Source organism: Clupea harengus, chromosome 23 (assembly GCF_900700415.2).
Source record: "Clupea harengus chromosome 23, Ch_v2.0.2, whole genome shotgun sequence".
NCBI lineage: Eukaryota > Metazoa > Chordata > Actinopteri > Clupeiformes > Clupeidae > Clupea > Clupea harengus.
This window is the reverse complement of record NC_045174.1, coordinates 12,065,681-12,088,225: the sequence shown is the minus strand read 5'-3', so window position 1 is coordinate 12,088,225 and position 22,545 is coordinate 12,065,681. Positions and strand designations below refer to the sequence as shown.

Below are 22,545 nucleotides of genomic sequence, written 5' to 3'. Positions count from 1 at the left end.
ATCTTTCTGGCCAGCGAGTCTGCTCTCATTGTGTTTTAATTTTTCTTAATAAAACGAAGTGCATATTTAAATCTAGCATTTGTGAGTTTTTTGTTATCAAGCAACACTCCCTGTCTGGGTCTGCCAGCCTCTGACCAAAGTCTAAAGGCCTCTCTAGCAGCAGCATGTTGCTCAGACACAAACTCATTCCAGCCAGGCCGTATGTTAGGGACCTTACTCCTGTGATTAATAAAAGGTTCACTGGAAGCATAAAGACATTTGACAATATCATCATACATGGCACAGAGCTTTTCAGCATGATGTTTATCCTTGCAGTTCATATCCGTGCACATTAGGGCATCCTTAGGCAATTCAACATCACTGAGTAAGCTGTCAGTTAATAGAGAATATCTGTGCATATCCTCTTTGGTCAATTTTGACCAGTCCAGTTTACTTGAGGGAGCAGCATTACCATTGTTGGCTAGCAGGGGTACACTCTCAACATTTAGCAGCATAGCAACTGGTATGTGATCAGTGGTGGCTAGCCCATAACATATCTCTATACTTTCCAGTGAGTCATGAGCATCGGCTGTGGTCACAATATGGTCTAGCCAGGAAGTTGTGTCCCACTCTTCACTTACATAGGTAAAACTTGTATCAGGCAATAAAGCCTTACTTGATATAATTAATTTAGTTTCATTACAGAACTGCTGCAGATGTTGTGCGAATAAAGACTTATCTGACATGTCAGTATTAAAATCACCCATGATAAAGACCTAAGATGAGCTGTTGTCCTCTATGAAGGACTGAATAAAAGCCAACCTGTTCAGAAATTCATCCTCATGGTCATAGGATTCATATGGTGTGTACACATTTAAAATAGTAAATTTGTTTTCATTATAATTAAACTCCAACCCAATAGCCCAGTCAACATTAAGACGCACCACCTTCACCATTGGGTCATATTTTATGTTCCACAGTATAGCAACACCACCAGCTATCCTCCCACGAACGATTCTCATGCTGAATGTTTGGCACACTGTGTACAATGTGTGAGAGAGAGGAGAGAGAGAGGAATCACATCCACAGTGTCACCGGATACTGTTTTTTTCTTTTTCCAAGTCTCTCCGTCACTGATGTGGCTTTGTGTAGATGTGTTGTGTAGGACAGTGTGCATGTGGCAATATTGGTGCTGGTATGTTCGGGTTGGAGTGGAACATTCCCCATTTACCAGTGAGGCAATTCATCTCGACTTTGTGATTTCCTCAGTTCTGGTGTTGGAGTTAGACGGGTTTATCAGAGGGCTAGTAGCTTTCCCAAATCTTGCATTCACACATGGTGTTAAACAAAGCAGATTTCATCATTGCAAATCTCAACATTTCCCAAAATACACATCTTTTTTTTCCTTATTGAAGTGGACAGTGTTTAATCGAAACAGATGAAATTGCTTTATTACTGCTTGATCACCCATGACTGATCCCCTGTGCTTAAAAGGTGCATCACAACAAGCACGTTAGTCCTTTTTATATACATGTTAAAGTGAAAAGGATACTGGTGTGAAAGCCGATGTGCGTCATCAGTGCGTTAGACCTTTATATATACTCGAACTGTGAGAAAGGGTATAAAAACAGGAGGTCCTCTGATTGCCTTTACTGACTGCTGAAGTGAAATGTTGGTGTTACAGACCACGTGACCAAGCCTGGGACAGTGTGAACATACGTGCAGATATCACACAGACATACGTGGTTCACCAGCTGTGTGTTTGCTAGGTGACTCATTTTAGTGAGACGGTTTCCATGGGCTGCAACAAGCTGCTGTTTCTCCCTGAGATACCGACAAACGTCAGCACAACACAAGAGGTGCTCTGTGTAAATGCGTATTGTGAACACATTAGCTGGGTGTTGCATCTTTTAAGATTCATGAAAATTCAGCTGTGTAATTATGCGAATTAAAAATGGATACTCTCCTGATCAAGGGAGGAGTTGAAATAAAATGTTAGGTTGTCCTGGCAACCAAGGGTTCAAGGCTTTCCAGGCAGGATTTCTTATTCGAATGGTCAAATGAGAATTTTAAAGTTGGATGAGGGTCCTAATTTCATTGGGCAACGAGCCCACTTGGCACATCAGCAACTATGCAGTGACAATAGGCGGGGATACCTATATTTGCTCACTTCATTCTGACCGTGGTTACATGGATTCGAATAACTGCCTTAGTCGGACTGAAATCGCATTATCCGTTTCATGTAAGCACCTTAGTCGGATCGTAGTCGGACCGCACATAGTCGGACTAACACCCCTGGATAACTCGATCCGATCCAGTTTATAGTTCGACTATTGCGGCATGTAACGGTGAATTGGATAAGGAACTGGACTTTGCGTCTTTGCGCATGCTCCCTCTCTCCCTGCCAGGTCGTGACCCGGAAGACGAAAGAGGGATAAGTTGTCTCAAATGTTCATACTAATGACACGGTTTTTTATGAATATCCTGCAGACTGTCTCACAAGCTTATTCTTGTTGATTATGAACAAACATAACAGAAGAGGACCGAAGATATGAGCACCTTTACAACCCCTCCTTAAACACGTATAAGGACGTTCCACATTTTATTTGCTTAAAACAACAGCAGTACTGTCAAATCAGCTGTCACTCGGCTATTACCTGACCAAGGTTCCATGGCAATGTTCCGAAAGCCCATTTTTCCGACAGCCCGCTGTTCCGAAATTGTGAGTACAGCAACGTGAACCACTATTGCCCACATGCACATCCCAATGAATCACACAATCATAAACATATAAATGCCTTTATTTCACAAGCATTAACTTGAATTCAGAATATTATTATACACACATGCATTTGCATCGCGATGATACAAAAATATTTGTATGATTGCCAACGCATGCATGCTTTGTCAGTGCTTGACAAGATCTGCGTAATGTCCTGCGACAATCTGCCGGTGATTTCCTTCGCACGAGTGGTAGCCTACCCCATATTCAAAACCAGAGTAGGCTAAGTTAACAAATATTGCCTAGGAAAAGTTATATGCGTGATAGCCCGGTGAGCGTCTCCGCTCTGCTGTGCAAATGAAATGCTTTGAGTGTTTTGTGCCACTTAAAATATTTCTAAATTTTGCCAGGGGGACTATTTTTCGGAATATTGAGATTTCGGAATATCGGGCTTTCGGAACACTGGGCCGTCTCCCCTGACCAATACCTGTCAAACTTGGTGATACTATTCACAACTAATTTGTCCTTCATTTTATCAAATATGATGAAATTTGGTATTGTGCCCGCGAGGCACGCCTGACTTTAGTTGTGTTCAGTTATCTGGCGCTGAAAAAAAACACGAAAAGGTACTGTCAAATCAGAAAGCAAATCAGCTGTCACTCGGCAAATCAGCTTTTCTTCATCAGCCAATCACAATTATTCGACCATACTTTGTTAACATTCACAAGGACCTCAGTAATTGTTCTACAAAAGAGCAAAAAAAAATTCCATGACCAAATAGCACAGTTCTTATTCGCATGAGACACAGGTTCTTGTGCAGGAGGTATGCCCGACATGAAACCATTTAGAAGTTTGACGGTTGCTTTGAACTCCCATGTGCATGAACGCACCTCACCATTGCGCTGACCCACATGTTTACGCTTAGAATCTTGCTCATGTTATGAAATTAGCGAAAAGATATTAAATTAGCTTACGTTCATGCACGCCAGACTTTGTGTGTTGCCCGGCATGTTGCCCATTAATTCAGGGCCCCAGGAGCCTGTATAAGGAAAGGTGCAATGACATGGTGCTGGATTAGATGTCACATTGTCAGAGTGGAACCCAAGAAGCTGGGACTCATCTCCTCTTTGTGTTTTTAATAGTTCAGTATCAGTAGAGTATTACATTAAACAAGAAATGTACAGTTTCAAAACCAGTGATTTCTCACTCAATCACACACGTGACACGTTTATGCTGGATGCGGTAGAAAAACATATTTGAATGGACTCAAACACTGTAATAAAAATATAAGTAGGCTTATAAACTGTGACAGCATCAAATGAGAGATAAACCTCGCGTACCATCCAGCTTGTGTGAGCCTGAGGAAGAGGAACAGATCAAAGCTGAGTATTTCTCTCCAGAGAGACTTCTTACCCATAATCATATTTGATGGACTTACACACTCATGCTTTTAAGGTCAAAATTGGGTAAGAGATTCTAAAAGCCTAGCAAGTTAACCCCCCACACCCACCCTCGGTTTTAGCTCATGTCATGAGTTGGGAAGTCTAATGTTTTGGTGATGTGGCTGCGCTATGTGAATGTGAGTGAATGGCGCTATCTCTACGCATTCATGAATACAGTGCATTCAAGTATTGATATTAATGCTGTCAAAATTAAAGCGTTAATTTGAAATGTTAAAAAAGCAAAACAAAATGAACGCAATTAACGCAGCTGCCTGTGTTATTGTTATTATTTATTTTAGTGCATAGGCTAATGGTTAAAGTATCTGGGGGCATCTAACGTAGACTACACCTGACACGGAGTTTGCAAGTACATTGAGCACTTCATCTTTCAACTAACACAACGGACTGCACCACGTTTCTAAACATCGAACTGCTGACCTAATCACTATAGCACCCTCCAAAGTATCTCTCTCCCAAAAGTCTGTCTCTCTTCTTCTCTGCTTTTCTGTGTCTTCATCTCAATAGCCGTTTGAAAATAAAAGTCCCTTCACACTTTACGCGCTTCACTTTTGTATCGATCGACAGCACTAATTCATATCCCTTCAGGTTTTTACATTTAGTTTATTTTACATCTACTTCAGAAAATGATTCACCCTTATTAAGACAGTGAGTCACATTGACAGTTCACAGAAGTTCTCAGGTCATACAAGAGTTGGGTCTTTGGCTGTGCTCTGCCAGAACTCCACCTGTCAAGTTGCTTGCCTTAGGTTATTGTCCTGCTCGACTATGAATCTTCACCTCTGTACCTTCACCCTCACCTCTTGCCCCACAGCATGATGCTAATACCACCATGGCAAACATGTAGCACAGCAGATCAAAGAGTTAGTATGGGTCAAATCCTTTCAGAGGACCCTGTATGCGTGTGTGCATCCAAACTTGTGCCCAGTATTTTGTCAAAGAGTGAAGTGGGGACCTTGACCTGAGGCGCTTGAGGAGGAGGTCAGGTGTGCGTGGCTTAGCGCTGTCCCGGTCTCGTCATGTGAGGGAAGGACAGATGCAGATTTACCCCATGTGAGGGCAGAAGCAGGAATGTCACTTAACAAGAGAGAGTGGACTTACAGGGGGGACTGAAGAGGCTTCTGCATTTTATAGCACCACTGCCAGTATCTTGTTCAGTTTTAAAATTGTGATTAATTGTGATAAAAATATGAGATTTTCTTTAGTGATAATTACCACAGTGGATTTTAAACTCAAGTTGTGAGAATGGTTTCGGAATGATAAGACAATTATCACGTTTGTAAGGCTATAGTAGTGCAGACAGGGAAGTGAAGGTGCTAGATTTTTCAGTTGTACAGCAGATACGTGTGACTGCAATAGATGTTTCATTTACTAGGGTGGAAGGGTTTCAATATCACAGACAAGTTAAGTTCTGAAGAATCCAGTCTAAAAATACATTACTACACATCCTCTGAATGATAAATGTTTTAAGTTGGTAGTTGAAGAACCAGATTTATCTAGGTAGGTGGCCATCCAAATTCACATTTATTTTTGTCTTCTTCATTAAATTCATTTTTGAAATGTGGTTGTTTTTAATCATTTTCACCATTCAGTTCAAGTTGTAGGTGTTTTTGTCATGTGTAATTGTACATATGTGGTTTTGGATCGCTACTGTAAAATTGAATGTTTCTGTAATTTTGGAAATATTTTTCGTCTACTGTGCTTATTTATCAGAAAATAGTTCAAATAAAATTGTGAAACAGCAGCAGATAATGAGAATGTTGTATCCACGGCTTAAAGCAACAGAATGTACCACTTTTTAGGCTATCTTTTAATAGGCAACTAGTTTGGGTATTGATTGGGTCTGGGAAGTCTGATAAGATTCATAGTAAGTCTTACAGTGATCCAATGTCCAAAACTTATCTGTAAAAAATTTCTGGAAAAAGCATTTAGGTTTATTTTTTTAATTTTTTTATATATATATATAAGTGAAGATGTTATAAGCTGTTTTATTAACTAACCCTAATTGGTGCCAAAAGTGATTCATCTCAGATCAAGGTGTGATCTGAGTCATACGTGTGGTGAGAAACAGACTGCTATGAGGTGTGTGTAAATGTGTGTGAGTGTGACTGTGTGTGTGTGTGTACTGTAAGTGCAGTTGGCTAAGGATGCGTCACGGGATTAGGGGCTGAGAAGCTCCTCTAGCTCCTTACGCTCCTGCAGAAAGGCACCACACCTCAACTGCGTGTGTGTGTTTTTGCTAGCACGCATCTCCAAACCGCTCCGCATGAAACTCCGAGCTCATTCCTCTCCTCCAGGATGACCAGGGCTGGGGTTTCTCTGCTCCTCGTCGCTATCCACCTCTCCCTGGGTGAGTTGGCCTGGGACTCTGCCCTTTTGTCTTTTTTAGTCTGTGTGGGGGTCTGCAGAACAGGCATGCACCGATTGCCTTAGTTAATCCTCTCAGTGTAATGACAGGACTATCGGGGAGGGTCTACGTTTGAGCATTACAACTATCTCTAACCCCACACTCTATCTCTCTCTTTTTTTACTCTCCTTCTTGTTTTTCTCCTCTTTTTCACTTGTTTGTTCATTTGTTCACCTGTTCGTATAGCAAGTGAGTGCTGCTTGCATTAAAATGAGGCTTTGCCTACCCTCAGTTTTTAATGCTGATGTCTCATGTCATGATATATCAATAGATAAGAAGAGATGTTTTGGTTTAAACAAATTGACATATTACACTGTATACAGTGTTCAAGACTTAATACACTACAAATAAGTAGTTTAATCAAAATAAATACAAATATATGTTAAAAATAAAAGTAGTTATTTTTGGTCATCTGACATTGTTAAGCACATATATAACTTCCAGTGCTGTTTAAATAAGTGAACATGGACAGCTTTAGTAATCACGGGGTGTTCGATGTGTTTCAGGGCACTCAGATTATGCTCCATATTTTTATGACAATGAACGAGGCAGCCTCAGTGGAAACATGGCTTTATTCAGCTTATCAGAAGACACACCTGTGGGTAAGTGTTCATGGCAGGTTTCTGTGACACAACATGCATGATAACAAAATCTGAAGAAGGGAAGGGAAATGACTGCGCATTCAGTTTGAATTGTGTTTATTATAATACAGAAAAGAATATTATTTTGGGCTGCTTATTGTTTTCGGTTGTGTTAATGCTTTATATGTTGTTTAATTGAGTATGTTAGAGGGGCATAGCACATTTTTGTATATATATATCAACCCATGGGTGATGTGGGAAAGGGAAGGTGGGAAAAACAGAGAGAGAGAGAGGTCGAGAGAGAACTGGAAGGTTGTGGAAAGAGAGGCGGGGATTAGCTCCAGCGCTGTAGCCGCTGTACTTCATGCCTGATGATGATGAGCAGACTGATCCAGTAGCAGATCCAGTAATGCCCTCCATACGGAGTGACGCACAAGCCTGCTTAATAACAAGGACACATCCTCAACCCCCCCATCTCAAGCATATATATTCAACCAGGGCTGGCTCTGACAGTGTTGGAGCTCTAGGCAAGACTTTACATTGGCATACATTGACAAATACTACGTTGGTCAATGGTCACCAAATGAAACACACCACAGTAAGCTGAGGTAGCAAAATAGAGGGGAATAAATGTGCTATGCTCTAACTCCCGTTAAGGGTGCAACAATGTTTTCTTAATGTTATTAGTATTGCACAAACGGATACCACTATTAGATTCATGATTCTGATCCCGATTTGTCAAAGCTGTTGTGTGCTGCTCAACAAACATAGACTCATGTGAGCGTCATAACACTTGTTTATTGTATTGTGTTGCGTTAAGTCGTATCTTCAGTTAGCCTATGCGCAATTCCTATTGACTTGTACTAACTGACACTAATAGATGTGTACTAATTTATCTGTTAACTGGAGACTTTGGCTAATATTACATACCTCTGATTGTTGATATGACAGAAATTCGTGATAGTACCCTACTTGTTTATGAAGCTGTAAGCTAATGGTGTAGCCTACAACCCTCCAGACCCCCGCACAGCAAATCATAGATTTAATTGGTTAGACATCCTGTTACTTTGCTAAAAGACATTAGCGAACACCTTCAAAACGTCTTCAGAAGGGGTAGCGTGCACATGCAGCAGAGAGGCTATGCTTAGCAATGGACTGTTATTGTTGGCTATTAGCACAGCAGTGTAGAAGGGTCACAAAAGCCTAGTTGTGAGAGGTTGTCACCTATGCCAGGGCCCGCCCCTGCATTCAAATGTAATTATTACCCATACACCACTGGAGGTAGCAGTTTGGCCTTCCAGGATAGGAGCTCAGAATTGTGGGTTTTTGACCACACCGAGAATACATGTGGTGTGATATCCATTGTGACACTTGAAGTCCTTTGGAATATGTCAGTTTAGGTGGGTATCCCACTTTAATTCATAATACTCATGTGTTTATGGTGTCTGTCTCTGTCCTCTCGTGTGTTGTCCAGACACACAGGTATACGTGCTCAATGGCACTGACCCAGAGGGGGACTCGGTACGGTACGGCGTGGCCTTCGAGAAGGGCACTAAGGAATACTTCAAAGTTGACCCCAAGTCGGGCAACATGACTCTTATCTCCGAGTTAGACAGAGAGGTAAGTTCTGTGAGGACACGATGAGAAGTTTGTTCTCTTTAACTATAACTGTCTAGCTGCTTCGCCAGTGGTAAGTGACATTTTTCTTTTTTGTGTGTGTTCAGCATCAAGATGAGATTGCAGTTCTTGTCAGTATCACGGATGGAAGGAATAAGGTCAGTCACCAATCGATTCTTTTCAAAAAGACATTACAGCTGCTCTGTTGAAATGGTTTATTGTAACTGCTCTATCCTCTATATATCATGTAGGTGGTGGAGAAAGTAAGAGTGTTCATCACAGATGCCAATGATGAGAAACCTGAGTTTCTCAATTTGCCATTCATAGTGGATGTACCTGAGGTTGGTATGAGAGTATTACAGCACAAAATTGGCTCATCAGCTCTGACAGCCAGAAGTTAGTGGCTACAATCCTGTCATGTTTATCAGTATAAAGGCACATAACAAGTTTACACGTGAAGCTGAAGTTTTTATTAGTATTTGTGACAGTATTTTCTGAAAGTGATTAGTCTCTGTGAAGAGATAAGAGTGGGGTATAGTTTGACAGTTGGCCCGTCCTAGATTCTTCTTGCAGAGTTCCTCTCAGATACAATTCCCAAATTAACAAAATGTTTAATATTTGTGTATTTTAATATGTATTTTGTATTCTGTACCTAGGATACTCCAGAAGGCACAAGCCTCTATAAGGTTCAGGCAGTGGACCGGGATTTGGGATCTGGAGGCAGTGTCAGTTACTTTCTACAGGTAAACCCTGAGTACCTGGCTTGAGTACGTCCCCATAAAACTGTGTGTCCCCATATGAAGATTCGACCAGTGCTAAACTGGTATACCATTTCTATGCTGAAATTGTGTCGCTGTATGAAGAAGGGGGACGATTCATTTCAGTGGCACAGTGCAGTTAGAAAATGTGCTGCTACCTCGGTGGATTAAACTTCAATTACATTTGAGCAAGGTACTGAGGGCTAAGCTGTTGCAGCTTACGCCTGTTGTTGGCTGCCACCGGACAGGAGCTAGCCCTATTCACGTGGCAACAGTGAATAGCACAAAAAGGCTGAGGGGATTTCCTGACATTCTGCGGCAGCCATTTCAAGAAATGACTTTGTTCTGGATAAAAAAGAATGAGAGAGAGAAGCAATGGGAGAGAGAGAGAGAGCGCGAGAGAGAGAACGAGATGAAAGCATTTGAAGTTCAAAAGCACAAGATGGTTTAGAATTCAAAGCAAATCATTATCTCATTATTTGGGTTCCTCTGATGTCTTCTATTGTGATGCTTTTACTACCAGTTTTCAAAAGGGTTAGTCATCAAAACTGCTTATAACGATACTTCTAAATATAGCACCTCTTTGTCCCTCCCTCCCTCCCTCTGTCTCTTTCTTTCTCACTCTCTCTCTCTCTGTCTGTAACCACAGAGTACTCCCACCACAAAGTTCACCATAGACAGCCACAGTGGGGTCTTGCGCATAAAACCTGGTGAGAAACTGGACTATGAAACCACCAGGACTCACTTCATCACTGTGGTGGCCAAGGTGAGTCTCTCTCTGAAACAGAGACGCCCTGTTTCCCCCACTGTTTCCTGAGGTTAGGGGTCAGAGGACCCTCAGTGGAAGGAATGATGTCACCACATTACTCAGGTGCATGAGTGATCTGAATGAACTGCCATGATAGGAGCAGTACATTTTGTTCAGTTACAGTCACAGAAAGTGGTGGACCACATTCGACCGCTATCAGCCCAAATATATTCATGATACACTAACTCTAGTAAATTGTTGCTCACAGAAACGTGCTGTTTATGTAGCTCAAGGGCTTACTGTGTGCCATCTCCCCAACATGATCCTCTATCTAATGACCCTTAAGACCCATATGTCTCTCTCTTAATCCCTTGCCTCAGGATGGGGGAGGCAAGTGTAATGGGAAGTACCAGGTGATGACCTCCACTGCCACTATCACCATCAACGTTTTGGATGCCCAGGACACTCCTCCTGCATTTGTGGGAGCACCCTACTTTGGCTATGTGTATGAGGTTTCGGTGCCTGTAAGTAGAGCAAGTTAACCGTTATGTTTAGATAGCCTACTGATCACAGACTAAGCAATATTCAGATCAAATAAGTTTGATCAGTCTTCGTCAATCTCACTCCAAATAAGCCCTGGAAGTTTGCAGCCTTGACTACCTCACTCAGCTAGCGTGTAATAAATGACACTGCCCAGTGTATATTAAGCACACTATGTGCCTTTATCATGTTGCCAACATTTTAATAGAGGACATATACTCCACATTTAAACACTTAGAAAACCACGTATGCGAGTCTGTTGGTGATATTTCCAGTAGTCAACTAGAAATAGCAGGCTAGAAATGTAACGTTAGTCTACATCATTCTGACACACAGGGTACTCTCACTCCAAATCGCATCTTCTGCTATTTATTCATGTTTGCTTAAAAATGTACCATGTAGGTGCACCACCACTGGTTGTCACAAGTCAGCTTTCTCACAGACAGAAGTAATGTTTGTCTTAGTACTAGCCAAGAGTACCTATTAGAAAACTATACAACTAGAGCAGTGTTTCTCAAACTTTTTCAGACCAAGGACCACTTAGCCAATAAAAAAAAACTCGCGGACCATCTAACTAAATAGTATATCCCCGGGAACAACAGGCGTCCTACCCAGACCTGGCACCAGACAATTGCTAGCGGCACGTGATTTTCGCGGGTGGGCACTCCTTTTTTATCGGTAGGCTAGTTATAGATATGACAATGCGCTAGGCAAAGCATCTGGAACCCTGCCCCATGCCTGACTTGGTTAAGTTACAAACTATAGTTCGCTCACAGCCTCATACTCCCATCACACACTCAGACACGCCAATGTATCACTAAACACCAATAAACACAACGATGCGCATACCGACCACGCGACCGCAGTAATTCACTACCAACCGTAGGCTAGCCGACTGGCATTAATATAGCCATCCTAGTAGTCAACTTTTCTTAATTATGAGTTGTCATTATCCAACGTCACACAACACAGAATACAGTTATCATCTTGCTGTCTCTGCAGCGGGAGAAAAAAAACGCTGCTTGAATGCAGCTCCACGGCGGGAGTGACCCTTCTCCTTGTCTGTGTCAGAGGCATTCTCATTTAATTTTCTTTTCATTGTCCCTGTCTTAAGCCACCGATCTATGACCTTCTTAATAGATTAGGCTACTCTTTAATAGATTAGGCTTCTACTGACTGTATTCTCTTCGTTCTGAGTTGTATGTTAGAAATAACAATTTACTTGTGGCCGTCGCGGACCACTACGGGCCACTTGCGGACCACCAGTGGTCCGCGGACCACACTTTGAGAACGACTGAACTAGAGGAAGACTATAGTTTTCAACAGGTACTCTTTGTTAGATTTGGTGACATTGACTTTGAGGATTTCAAAACAATTAGCCTAATCTAAGTTCCATTGACATTCTTTCCAGTAAAGCAAAAGGCATGCTAAAAACTTTGGATAACCCACCAACAGCCCAGTTGGCAATGATAAAAGTTTTCTAACATGCTAAATTGTGTATTTTGGCAATATAGTTAGCACTGTACAGTGAAAAGTTTTCTTACATTTCCACGGGGTGTTCCATCCTGGATGGCTAGTTGGAATGATATGACAGGTGTGTTTATCTGTCCTTCGCATGAACATATAGCCTACCATCGAGGTTAATTTGGAGAGGATATCAAAACTACCTGCATATAAAGACATTCCTCAGAAAGTGGCAACGTGATAAAATGTAGCTTATTGCACACAATAAATGAAGACTATCAACTCATTTTGAAAACTGTTTTTATCATAAAGCCCACTGTGTGCTGTATGCTCATGTGTTAGAGCTGTATACTCTGCTATTTGCTAAGCAATGATTAGCGATCCTCTGCTGCTGTTGAGCAATAACACTTCGCATTCTCGTGGGGTAATGCATCTTTAGTTGTTTGTATATCTCTCATTGTCATTTCCAAAGACGTTTTTATGAAGGTTAGAAATAAAAAAATGTGTTGTTTCAGGGCTCAGAGATTTTCACCGTCTCAGCTAAAGATGGAGATGAAGGCAACTCAAATCCTATCAGCTACTCCTTTGTGAACGGTAAGAATCATAGGGGCTGTTTCCGACAAAGCCAGATCAAATTAGCAAGTGCCAATCATATTAGCTCACCATCAGGAATCTGAAAATGCACATATTAAAGCAGAAAAGAACAGAACAATGCTCATACAGCTAATGTTTAAGTGAATGTTGCTACACAGCGTGGCTAAATAACACTATTATATACCAGCACAATGGAGGAATGTGTTTGTTTTGTTCAGGAAGTGGAGGGTACTTCAGCATTAACAGCACTACCGGATGCATTAGTCTGCTGACCTACCCAGTCCAGCTGAAGAATGAGCTCTTTGAACTCAAAGTCAAGGTGAAAGTCACAGTCCTTTAAACACAGTCATTTCTATTCATATCACATTAATATCATCTTAAAAGGTGCCATTTTGTGAAGTTTTCCTCTTTATCTTTTTAACACTTTTTTGTGTTCCTAAGGCGTCTGAGGTGGGACCAGAGAATGAGGATCTGAGCTATGCAATCACCATGGTGACTATCCGTGTAGTTGACCTAAACAATCACCCCCCAACTTTCTATGGGGAGAACGGTCCTCAAAGTCGATTTGAGCTGACCATGTACGAACACCCACCAGAAGGAGAGATTCTACGAGGCCTGAAAATCACTGTCAATGATTCAGATCAGGTACAGTGTGTGTGTGTGTGTGTGTGTGTGTGTGTGTGAGTGAGAGAGTAAGTCATATATTAAGACACACAACTGCTTGATCTTTCATAATATTCCATTATAATATAAAACTGTTCATTTATTGTCACCAAACTTACATGGTAGTCATACCACCAATATATCTAATATGTATGAGGAAATGCCAAATTGAGGGGCAAATATTTAGATTAATACAGGAAATTCATAAATGTTAGTCATAACAATTAATTCGTTAATGTAATAATCTTTTTTAGAAGTGAGAAACAGCTGTAAAATATTTGCAATGCCCAGTATTCAGTGGTCTATAAAACAGTCTGTAAGGATATCTATGAACTCTCTTAAAACTTTCTTACTCTTTCTTACACAGTAGAATAATAGTCAAACACAATAGTCACACAGTAAATACCTTTCTGAGCCGATAAACTGATTTCATGAATCCTGGACAGTCGGTAATGAAGGCGAAAGTTAATTTGCACACAACTGGGATTATGGTTATGTCACCATTTCCTCAACTATTCTGGGGCAGCTCCCCCGAAAGTGAGCAGATTGCTGCACCATGCTGCGGCTTACGTAATCAGAACAGTTTATTCCTGGGCTCTATTAGATATGTTTTCATGAAGCAATTAAAGTAATAGATTTGAGCTTTTAAGCATTTGGTTCTGTTGATCTGAAAATGATGACAGTCCTTCAAACAAGACGTGATTGCACCAAATCACTTTATCCTTCATGGTCTAGATACTTTTTTGTCTTTTGTCTGATTGTAAACACAAAATGAATAATCCTCTGTTAATGTGTGTCGGCCTGTTTGGGTAATATCCTCTCTTTGCTCTGTCCTGCAGGGAGCTAATGCTAAATTTAAACTGAGGCTGGTGGGGCCTGGTCGAGTCCTCCGAGTCGTTCCCCAGACTGTCCTCAACGAGGCTCAGGTCACCATCATTGTGGAAAACTCCACTGCTATCGACTATGAGAAATACCAGTTCATAACATTTAAGGTACAGGAATGCCAGAAGACATCATAGGGGAGGGAGAAAGAATGGACCTTTGCAGACAGGCCTAGGCAGCAGAAGTGAAATATTTTCATGCACACTATTAATGTGTTTTGGTTCTTTCTCACCATAATATGAATAGTTATTATTATAGCTATTGTGGTTTTGATCCCTAAATACTCTATACTGCATTTTATTGTTACACTATCTTGTTTCCAGTGTAATTTAGTAGGAGTCTGTAATCAGTCAGTTAGTTTCCTGTGAATTCAACTTTGAATGAAGTTATGCACTTAACACACTGTTAAAATTGCTACCTTCCATTATTTCATCTTTTTTTAGCTTTTGGCAGTTGAGATTGACACTCCAGAGAGGTTCAGTGCTACAGCGGACATCATCATCAACCTGCTAGACACCAACGATAACACGCCCAAGTTCTCCTCCGAGTACTACATCGCCAGAATTCCTGAAAACTCCCCCGGGGGGTCCAATGTTGTTGCCGTGACAGTAAGTTTGACATAATTCGGCCCCACAAAGGAGCAAAGCCTGTTCTCTTCAGCACAGCACATATAAACTAGTGGAAGAAAAACAGACCAGATGTATCAGTATATGGGGATGCTATCTATAGTGTATGTGTGAAAAGGTAACTGGGACAGCAGTCTGACACTGTCTGTCAGGCTCTGAGCTAACCTATGCACTGTTGAGCCCACCAGACAGGATGCTCTGGATATCAAACCCCACCATACGCTCTCACTCTCACTGTCACTGTCAGTCAAACACACACACACACACACACACACACACACACACACACACACACACACACACACACTCACACACACACACACACACACACACACACACACACACACATACAGACAGTGTCAGCCTCTTCCAATTAGCTAAATGGGTCCTATGGTGACTTTGGTCCATTTGCAACTCTGGTCTACTTATATAACAAAGACAGATAATACAGCAAACACAATAACTTCAGACAGATGGCACTAATTCTAATCTCTAATCTATCACATTTTTATATGGTCAAAATGCTGACTCAGCCTTTGGTTCCTTAATTCAATTGTGTTTCAGATTGATATTGATTGAGAAACACATACTGTATGCAGCAGTTGTATTTGTGAGTTATTGGTGTTTGTTTGTTTGAGCATTTGTTTGTTTGTTTGTTTGAGCATTTGTTTGTTTGTTTCCCAGGCCTCAGATCCTGACTCTGGGCTGTGGGGTGAAGTGAAGTACTCCATCTATGGGTCAGGAGCTGATCTGTGAGTTTGAAGAGCCACCCTTCTCACATGCCAATACCCAGCATTAGCTGCAATGTGAGGGCAGGGGGTGCCAGAATCCAGCCATGCTGGTGGACGTCATGGCAACAGACCACTGCCAATCTAGCAGATATGATCACTTATGCAATATCATTCGTCCTAATGCACCCATAATTCATTCACACAGAGAGAGTGGAAATCCTTGTGACGGGAAAGGATGACCTTTATGTAACATTGTGCTCAATTTAGCGCAATGTTTAACTACTGGCTTCCATCCAAAAATGTGTGAATTAATATGAGCTGTAAACTTTAAGGTCCTTATCAATTGTTTATGGTGATTCTGGGGTTACGTATGTAAAAATGTTTGTCAGTAGTCCCGGTCACGTTTTAACTCTCCATTAATTTTAGCAGGAGAGAGCACTTTAGGTTGATTTTGACACTCTAAAGCCTCAATCAGCAACATTTCACTCAGCAGTGTCAATATCTGCAAGTTTTCCTGTAATCATATCATTGTGTGAAATTCTGGATCCACTCGCCTATTGCGCCTAGCTCAGTTTTTGCTGTGATTACAGACTGGAAGTGATTTTTGCACGATGAAACGATGGGCCGTTCTGAAAAGCCCACCAATCAGCTGCCAGTGGGTAGTAGTAGCAACTCTTAAAACAGTAGTAGCATTGCTAGCAAACATACAAAAATTGAAGCAGAGGTAAAGAGGATTGTGTACATTTATTCATCAAGGGCAATCACATTGTTACCTTACTGCCTACAGGGTTTGAGAAAAGGCTAAAATATCAGCTTGCACCGTTAGTGGCAGAGTGGGAGGTATGGCAATCCCATAGTGGTCGATTCCGATTGATAAAAAATTAACCCGAAGTCTACGCCAATTAGGATGCAACAACTGGAAACAATCCCCAGTGGACTGAGGTTGGATTGGGCACAACTGCTGTTCGACTTCCAGACTTGATAAGACCCAGGCAACGTACGTGTCTGTGACCTTGTGTGTGTGTCTAACTAAATTCCTACTGTAGAGGAGCAGGTGATGCATCATGGGAAGTGGCCAGTTTAGAACAGCCATGTTCATGAGGAGGGGGTCAGTTGGCTAAACACAAGAAGGACGTGGTTGCCTTTGCAGCACTCCTTAACGTGAATCGCTCCTCTCCTACACAAACAGCTTAGGGTTGGCAGCAAGGTGTTAGCTAATCTCCTGATTGGATTGGAGAGGCAAAAATAGACACCCAAGTATGGCTGCTATGGTGGGGGCCAATTAGCTAACAGTGTGACAGCTGGAGGTAGAGACACTCGCTAACATTCTCAGGAGCCAGTGGAGTTTGGCGAACAGAAATGTGCAAATTTATGCTCCAGTCCTGCATATGCTCTCGACGAAGCGGCAGTCAAATTATAAATGTGTGAATCCTGACAGATTGCATGTGGAGTGTGAATTTTCACAAGGAAATGTCTAAAGAGAGGTGAAAGATGTAGGGGAAAAACAGCCAAATAAAGAGGGCTTTCAGCTTTGATGAGGAATGAAATGTTTACAGAACAATATCCGTATGGTTTAGTGGAGTGTCCAGCCGTAACATAACCGAATCTGCCCCTCTTTTTTTAATCCAAGATTAAGTGATTGCTTGGAACACTTCCATAAACAATTGAGAGTTTATTTACCATGAATGGTTTTTTTTTTCTTAAATCGAATCCTCCCAAACAATGGGACAGCCGTTTCTCTAACTCTGTCTCACTCTTACCATCTGATTTTGTCACCTCACTCATGTGAATTAATTTGTGGTAGACCAATAAGACTAAATCCACATCTCTACTGGTGAAACTACGAACTACTAACTGAAACACAGTGTATGATAGTTCTTCACAGGGTTGGGAAGGTTACTTTTAAAATGTTATAGGTTACAAATTACCAGTTAGCCTGTTAAAAAAGGAATAAGTAATGTAAGTATTTTAATTACTTCATCGAAGTAATGTATCTTATTACTTTTGATAACTTTTTGGTTGGCAGTGGAGAGCCAGTGCAGATTCAAAGAGAACCAATCAAAAACAATTCTCAAAACTTAAGCGCATGCTGCCAAATTAATTGACTCTTTCTAGATGGTGAAAAGATGCAAAGTAACATAATGATTGTTATATTGTGTGTTATTAGCAAAAAGAATATATTCGGGTGCAACCCCTTTGTAATCACCAACATTTTGAGTAGTAACTGTAATCTAAGTAAATATTCAGACAGAATATTCAACAGATTACAAATGCTGTTCGTACCTAGCACGACTGACTCTGTGGTCTCTCTCAGGTTCCTCATCCAGGCTGCTTCAGGCATCATCTACACCCAGCCCTGGGCCTCTCTGGATGCAGAGGTGAAGTCCAAATATAACTTCTATGTGAAGGCCGAGGACACAGAAGGGAAATACAGCCTCGCTGAGGTCTTCGTTACAGTACTGGACCTAAATGACCACTCCCCAGAGTTCAATGACAACTTCCTGGAGAAGACCATGGTTATTGGTGCCCCAGTGAGAGTAGAGGTTTGTAGATGAAGACTGAAAAAGCAAGAAATCAGTTCTACTACACCAGTTGATAAATAATTTGACAATTCATTTTTAGGTCATTAACTTTTTAATCCTATCCAGCCTGTTAATTTATGAGAAATATAGAGATTTCACTTTAAATGAAGAATGTACATATTATCAATAATATGAAATGAAAGGCAACTTCAACTACAAATCAGCAAGCTACGTTTATTTTTCAGGCTGTAGATGAGGATGCTGAGGAGCCCAACAATGTCATTGAGTACTCCATCATGAGAGCTGACCCGGACAACATATTTGAGATCAACAAGGCCACAGGCGAGATCAAACTCAAGTCCTACATTAAATCGATGGAGATTGTGAACAACATCACCAAGCACAAGGACTGCAAGTGGTCCCTGGTGGTCCAAGCCCGTGACCAGGGAAAACCATCATTCAGCACAACGACAGTGGTGAAGATTGACATCACAGAAGCGGTAAGACTTCAATTCTTCCTTTTGAAGCGGTTGAAATTAACTTCATAGTCTAAAATCTTTCAAAGCAGGGGTAGAGGCCATTTAATAATGAAATGGGCTTTTCCAACAGGGAAACGTGGAACTATCAAGAGGCCTAGCAATGGCTAGCTATTGATTTAGTTTCTGTTGTCATTTCTGTACTTCGTAATTATAGCTTCGGCTTGCCTGCTTTCCATTCAGCTATCCTTATAGTTCCCAGGTCCTACTGATTTTGGAGTTTGTCTTCAGTGGACAGTGTCCTACATAAGTCTTTTCTTTTTGTTGTGTGTTGTGTTGTGCTTTCAGATCAAAGAACGCATTATTTCATACCTCTTGAGCCTAAGGAAGCGCCCCGGAACTGTTTTTGGAATTTTTTTTCTCTCTCTCTCCATCACTGTTTTACTAACAGTCCTTATTTCCACCATTTTGTACTGGAGCGCAGTACGCAGGGCGCGAGTGCATCCCGAGGCCACTATCAGAAAGATCCTCCGCAGGCCAAAGTCATAAGACCTCCTCTCCTAGATTAGACTTTTATATCATTTCTTACAAAAAATTACTCCTATACTTAAAAAAAATAAGGATATCTATTTTTGTAATATTTAATAACTTGTCTGTAAGAGAGTACCTGAGCGCAACCCATAGAAAAAAACACCATCCCATTATTACTGTGTTATTTTGTGTACATATTTAGTTTTCTTCTAAGCATCAAGCACTATGTGCTCTGATTTATTTATTCATATATATATACAGTATTTATTTCTGTTATTTTAAAAGCATAATACGACAACATTAGTTGAATGTTATAATACTATATAATACGTTTTGCGTCTACTGAAGTCGTTGAGATCCTTTAGAAAAACACAAATCAGGGCCTCACATATCATAATAATCCATTTTGTCTTCACTGTTCCTCTGCCTATTGACTGGGACAGTGAGAAAAAACAACGTTCTGTTACAGAACCTTTACCCACGTTCACTCAGAAACATCTGCATGCTTTTAGCCTCCCTTAGTACCTAATGGACCATCACTGTAGGAGAGAAGGAAACATGACAGAAACAGTATGTTGTAAGCATACTACAGAGCATACTATTTTCCCATTCTAAGCTGGTCAGGACATGGCTGACAGTGGCATGCACACACCGAGACACAGCCCAGCTGCACTGCACTGCTAGACGCACTTCCTGACATCCTGCAGTGTGTGTAGAGAACCCTAGTCTTTTTTCCCTCTAGGCAAAAGTCAATAGAAGTGATTTGTGTTTGTATATGTGTTTGTGTAAGTGTACTGTAAGTGTATGTGTGTGAATGTGTGTGTGTGTGTGTGTGTGTGTGTGTGTGTGTGTGTGTACTGTTTGTGTACTGTGTGTGTGAGTGTTGTGTGTGTGAGTGTTGTGTGTGTGTGTGTTTGTGTGTGTGTGTGTGTGTGTGTGTGAATGTGTACTGTTTGTGTACTGTGTGTGTGTGTGTGTGTGTGTGTGTGTGTGTGTGTGTGTGTGTGTGTGTGTGTGTGTGTGTGTGAGAGAGAGTGTGTGTGTGTGTGTGTGTTGCTGATTTATGAGTGTGAGTGTTACTATGTCTATTTCCAAGTGTATGTGTTGGTGTACATGTATGTGGGAGTGGAAGTCTTTGCCCATCTACTTCAGCCATGTGGTTATCTGTATGCATATACAGCACATGTGTTCTCCATGTTAAAAATAGATAGTCGTGTATTTTTGTGTTTGTGTATAGAGATGTGTATTGTTAATCCCTGAGCTGATGTTGTGGCCTCCTCTGCCAGTGCGGTGCTTTACAGTGCTCCTGCAGTAGTCTTGCATGCACACGTTGGGTTGGTGTGTGTGGTACCATGGACCTGACTAGTTTTCTTTCTGTGCTCTTTTGCAGACCCCCCTCAAGGGGCCCATGGCGGCCTTTTTAATGCAGAGTAGAGACAATCCCTTGAAAGCCCTATGCATGATGGCTGGGCTCATTAGTGTTATGGTTCTAGTGACTATCTTGATCTCTACGGCTATGTTCTTGCGCAACTCAAAGTCAAACAGGATCATGCCGGCGCGGCGCATCATCCGCAGGAGGAAGCGGGAACCCCCGCAGAGCTTCAACTTCAGCCTCAACTACAAGTCGCCTTTCAGCCGCCCTGACAACGCTGGCGGCGCCCTAGCTGACGAAGACCCCGAGGGCAACGCCGGTAGGAACGTTGAGAGCGCCGGCAGCCAAAACATCAACCTAAACAACAACAGCCCACGACCCAAACCCCCACCGCCAAGCGCCCCAAGACCGCCTCCTCCCCCCGCCTCCAACTACAGGCCCAGTGAAAGGGTACGGCCTGTGCCAACCATATCTGGCTCTTTGGCGTCCACATGTTCCAGGAAATCAAGACATGACAGTGAGAACAGTGTCAGCAGCGCATTGGTCTCTGAGCTGAAGATGAAACTGGAACAGAAGATACTGGAGGCAAACCAAGGAGGGTACTACCACTAAATCCGTCCCAATACAAAGCTTTCTGTGATCCCCATTGACGGGATTGTTATTACAAAAGTGTTGTCAAAAGAGCTGTGCTTTCTGAAGGCTTCTCGAGGGTCACTCCCCTTGCCACAGGCCTCACATGGATTTACTGTCCCTTGGTGAGTTGCTCATAAATGTTTGAAGACCAATTGGGTAAAAATTACAATTCTACTTTTTTGCAGTCTTTTGACAGAAAATCCCTCTTATATAACATTTGAAAAACCCAACATCCAACCTCCTATCCGCCTTGCTAAATTCTGATAATTGTCAAGAAGAGCTGGCCACTCTGGCGAATCAAGTAATGAAATACCACTCCTTATTCACAGCAACCACAAAACAAGCTAACCTGTAGGTGTTGAGAGGAGATTTTAGAGCCTGATTTATTGCATCTTAAGAGTTAAAGGGTTCACTCAGACCCGTAGGCTGCTGGAGACTTGGGAGACGCAGGGCAGGGAGGCGATGAGATGGAGCCGAGGAGCTTAGGAGCTTAGGCACGTGAGAACCTTCAGAACTGTACTGCCATCTTCAGGAGCAGAAGTTTAGCTCCAGACTGGCAGGTGTGTGGCAGGTACGTTGGAGCTGCTTACTTATAGACTGCATGCTTTGGCACTGTTGGACGTGTGTTTTACGAGAAAAACACTCATTTTTAAAACACTTCTTTTATTTAGTATTTCAAACTGAAAAGGCCACTGATATAACAGATTGTTATTGTACTCTGACTGCCTCTGGAGCTCTTTATTTTGAACGTGTTGTAACCAATGCCAAAACATGATGTGATGTTAATGTGATGAATTTATCTCGATTTTTCTGTTAGTCTTTTTCTTTTTTTTTCTTTTCTTTTTTCACACTTTTGAGAAAAGGAATTTGCTGACAAATTCTTGTAGCATGACCTTTAACTATTATGTTGAATAGAATGGGTAGCTCATTGCTAACTGTACACCAGAAAACAACAGATGTACACATTCCAACCCATCACTCAATCAGCATGACATTAGATCCTGTTTTCAATCATCACATTTGTGTCAGGAATCGCTCAGCAGTGTTTGCGTTTGTCTGTGTGGGTGTGAGCGATTCCACATGTAGCAGATGAATTTCAGCTCAAGGCGGCTAAAGAAGTGCTTGCTTGCCATTCTATGCTTAAAGAACATACAGTGGGTGTGATTACAGTTTGTCAATCACCAAGCAGATTTAGTCCCTTCTGGCTCATTCGTCCTGTCTCCCAATCCACCCCAACCC

General features: G+C 41.7%; 1 protein-coding gene across 3 annotated transcripts; it reads left to right on the top strand.

The window, feature by feature from the left end:
- The first annotated feature begins 6,338 nt into the window (after positions 1-6,338).
- LOC105905382 (cadherin-related family member 1) lies at positions 6,339-21,718 on the top strand. 3 transcript variants are annotated; one of them, XM_031561060.2, is made up of 18 exons: positions 6,340-6,511; positions 6,755-6,757; positions 7,075-7,170; positions 8,624-8,769; positions 8,874-8,924; positions 9,018-9,107; positions 9,423-9,509; positions 10,174-10,290; positions 10,653-10,796; positions 12,792-12,870; positions 13,089-13,189; positions 13,312-13,515; positions 14,373-14,525; positions 14,859-15,023; positions 15,726-15,793; positions 18,087-18,315; positions 18,540-18,794; positions 20,692-21,718. In XM_031561060.2, the coding sequence occupies exons 1-18, from the start codon at positions 6,460-6,462 to the stop codon at positions 21,283-21,285; spliced, it is 2,634 nt and encodes an 877-aa protein (XP_031416920.1). In that variant the 5' UTR covers positions 6,340-6,459; the 3' UTR covers positions 21,286-21,718. The 3 variants fall into 3 exon arrangements, with proteins under 3 accessions (XP_031416921.1, XP_031416920.1, XP_031416922.1); XM_031561062.2 differs by lacking the exon at positions 20,692-21,718 and adding an exon at positions 19,119-20,070 and having other exon boundaries at positions 6,341-6,511; XM_031561061.2 differs by lacking the exon at positions 6,755-6,757 and having other exon boundaries at positions 6,339-6,511.
- Positions 21,719-22,545: the final 827 nt, after the last annotated feature.

What these genes read in the sequence shown, in the direction of transcription:
- LOC105905382 (XM_031561060.2), top strand. Translation starts at nt 6,460, where the DNA reads ATGACCAGGGCTGGGGTTTCTCTGCTCCTCGTCGCTATCCACCTCTCC. An exon ending in GTGTCAGTTACTTTCTACAG is followed by an intron (nt 9,510 to 10,173) that starts GTAAACCCTGAG and finishes CTGTAACCACAG; the next exon opens with AGTACTCCCACCACAAAGTT. An exon ending in ACCAGTTCATAACATTTAAG is followed by an intron (nt 14,526 to 14,858) that starts GTACAGGAATGC and finishes ATCTTTTTTTAG; the next exon opens with CTTTTGGCAGTTGAGATTGA.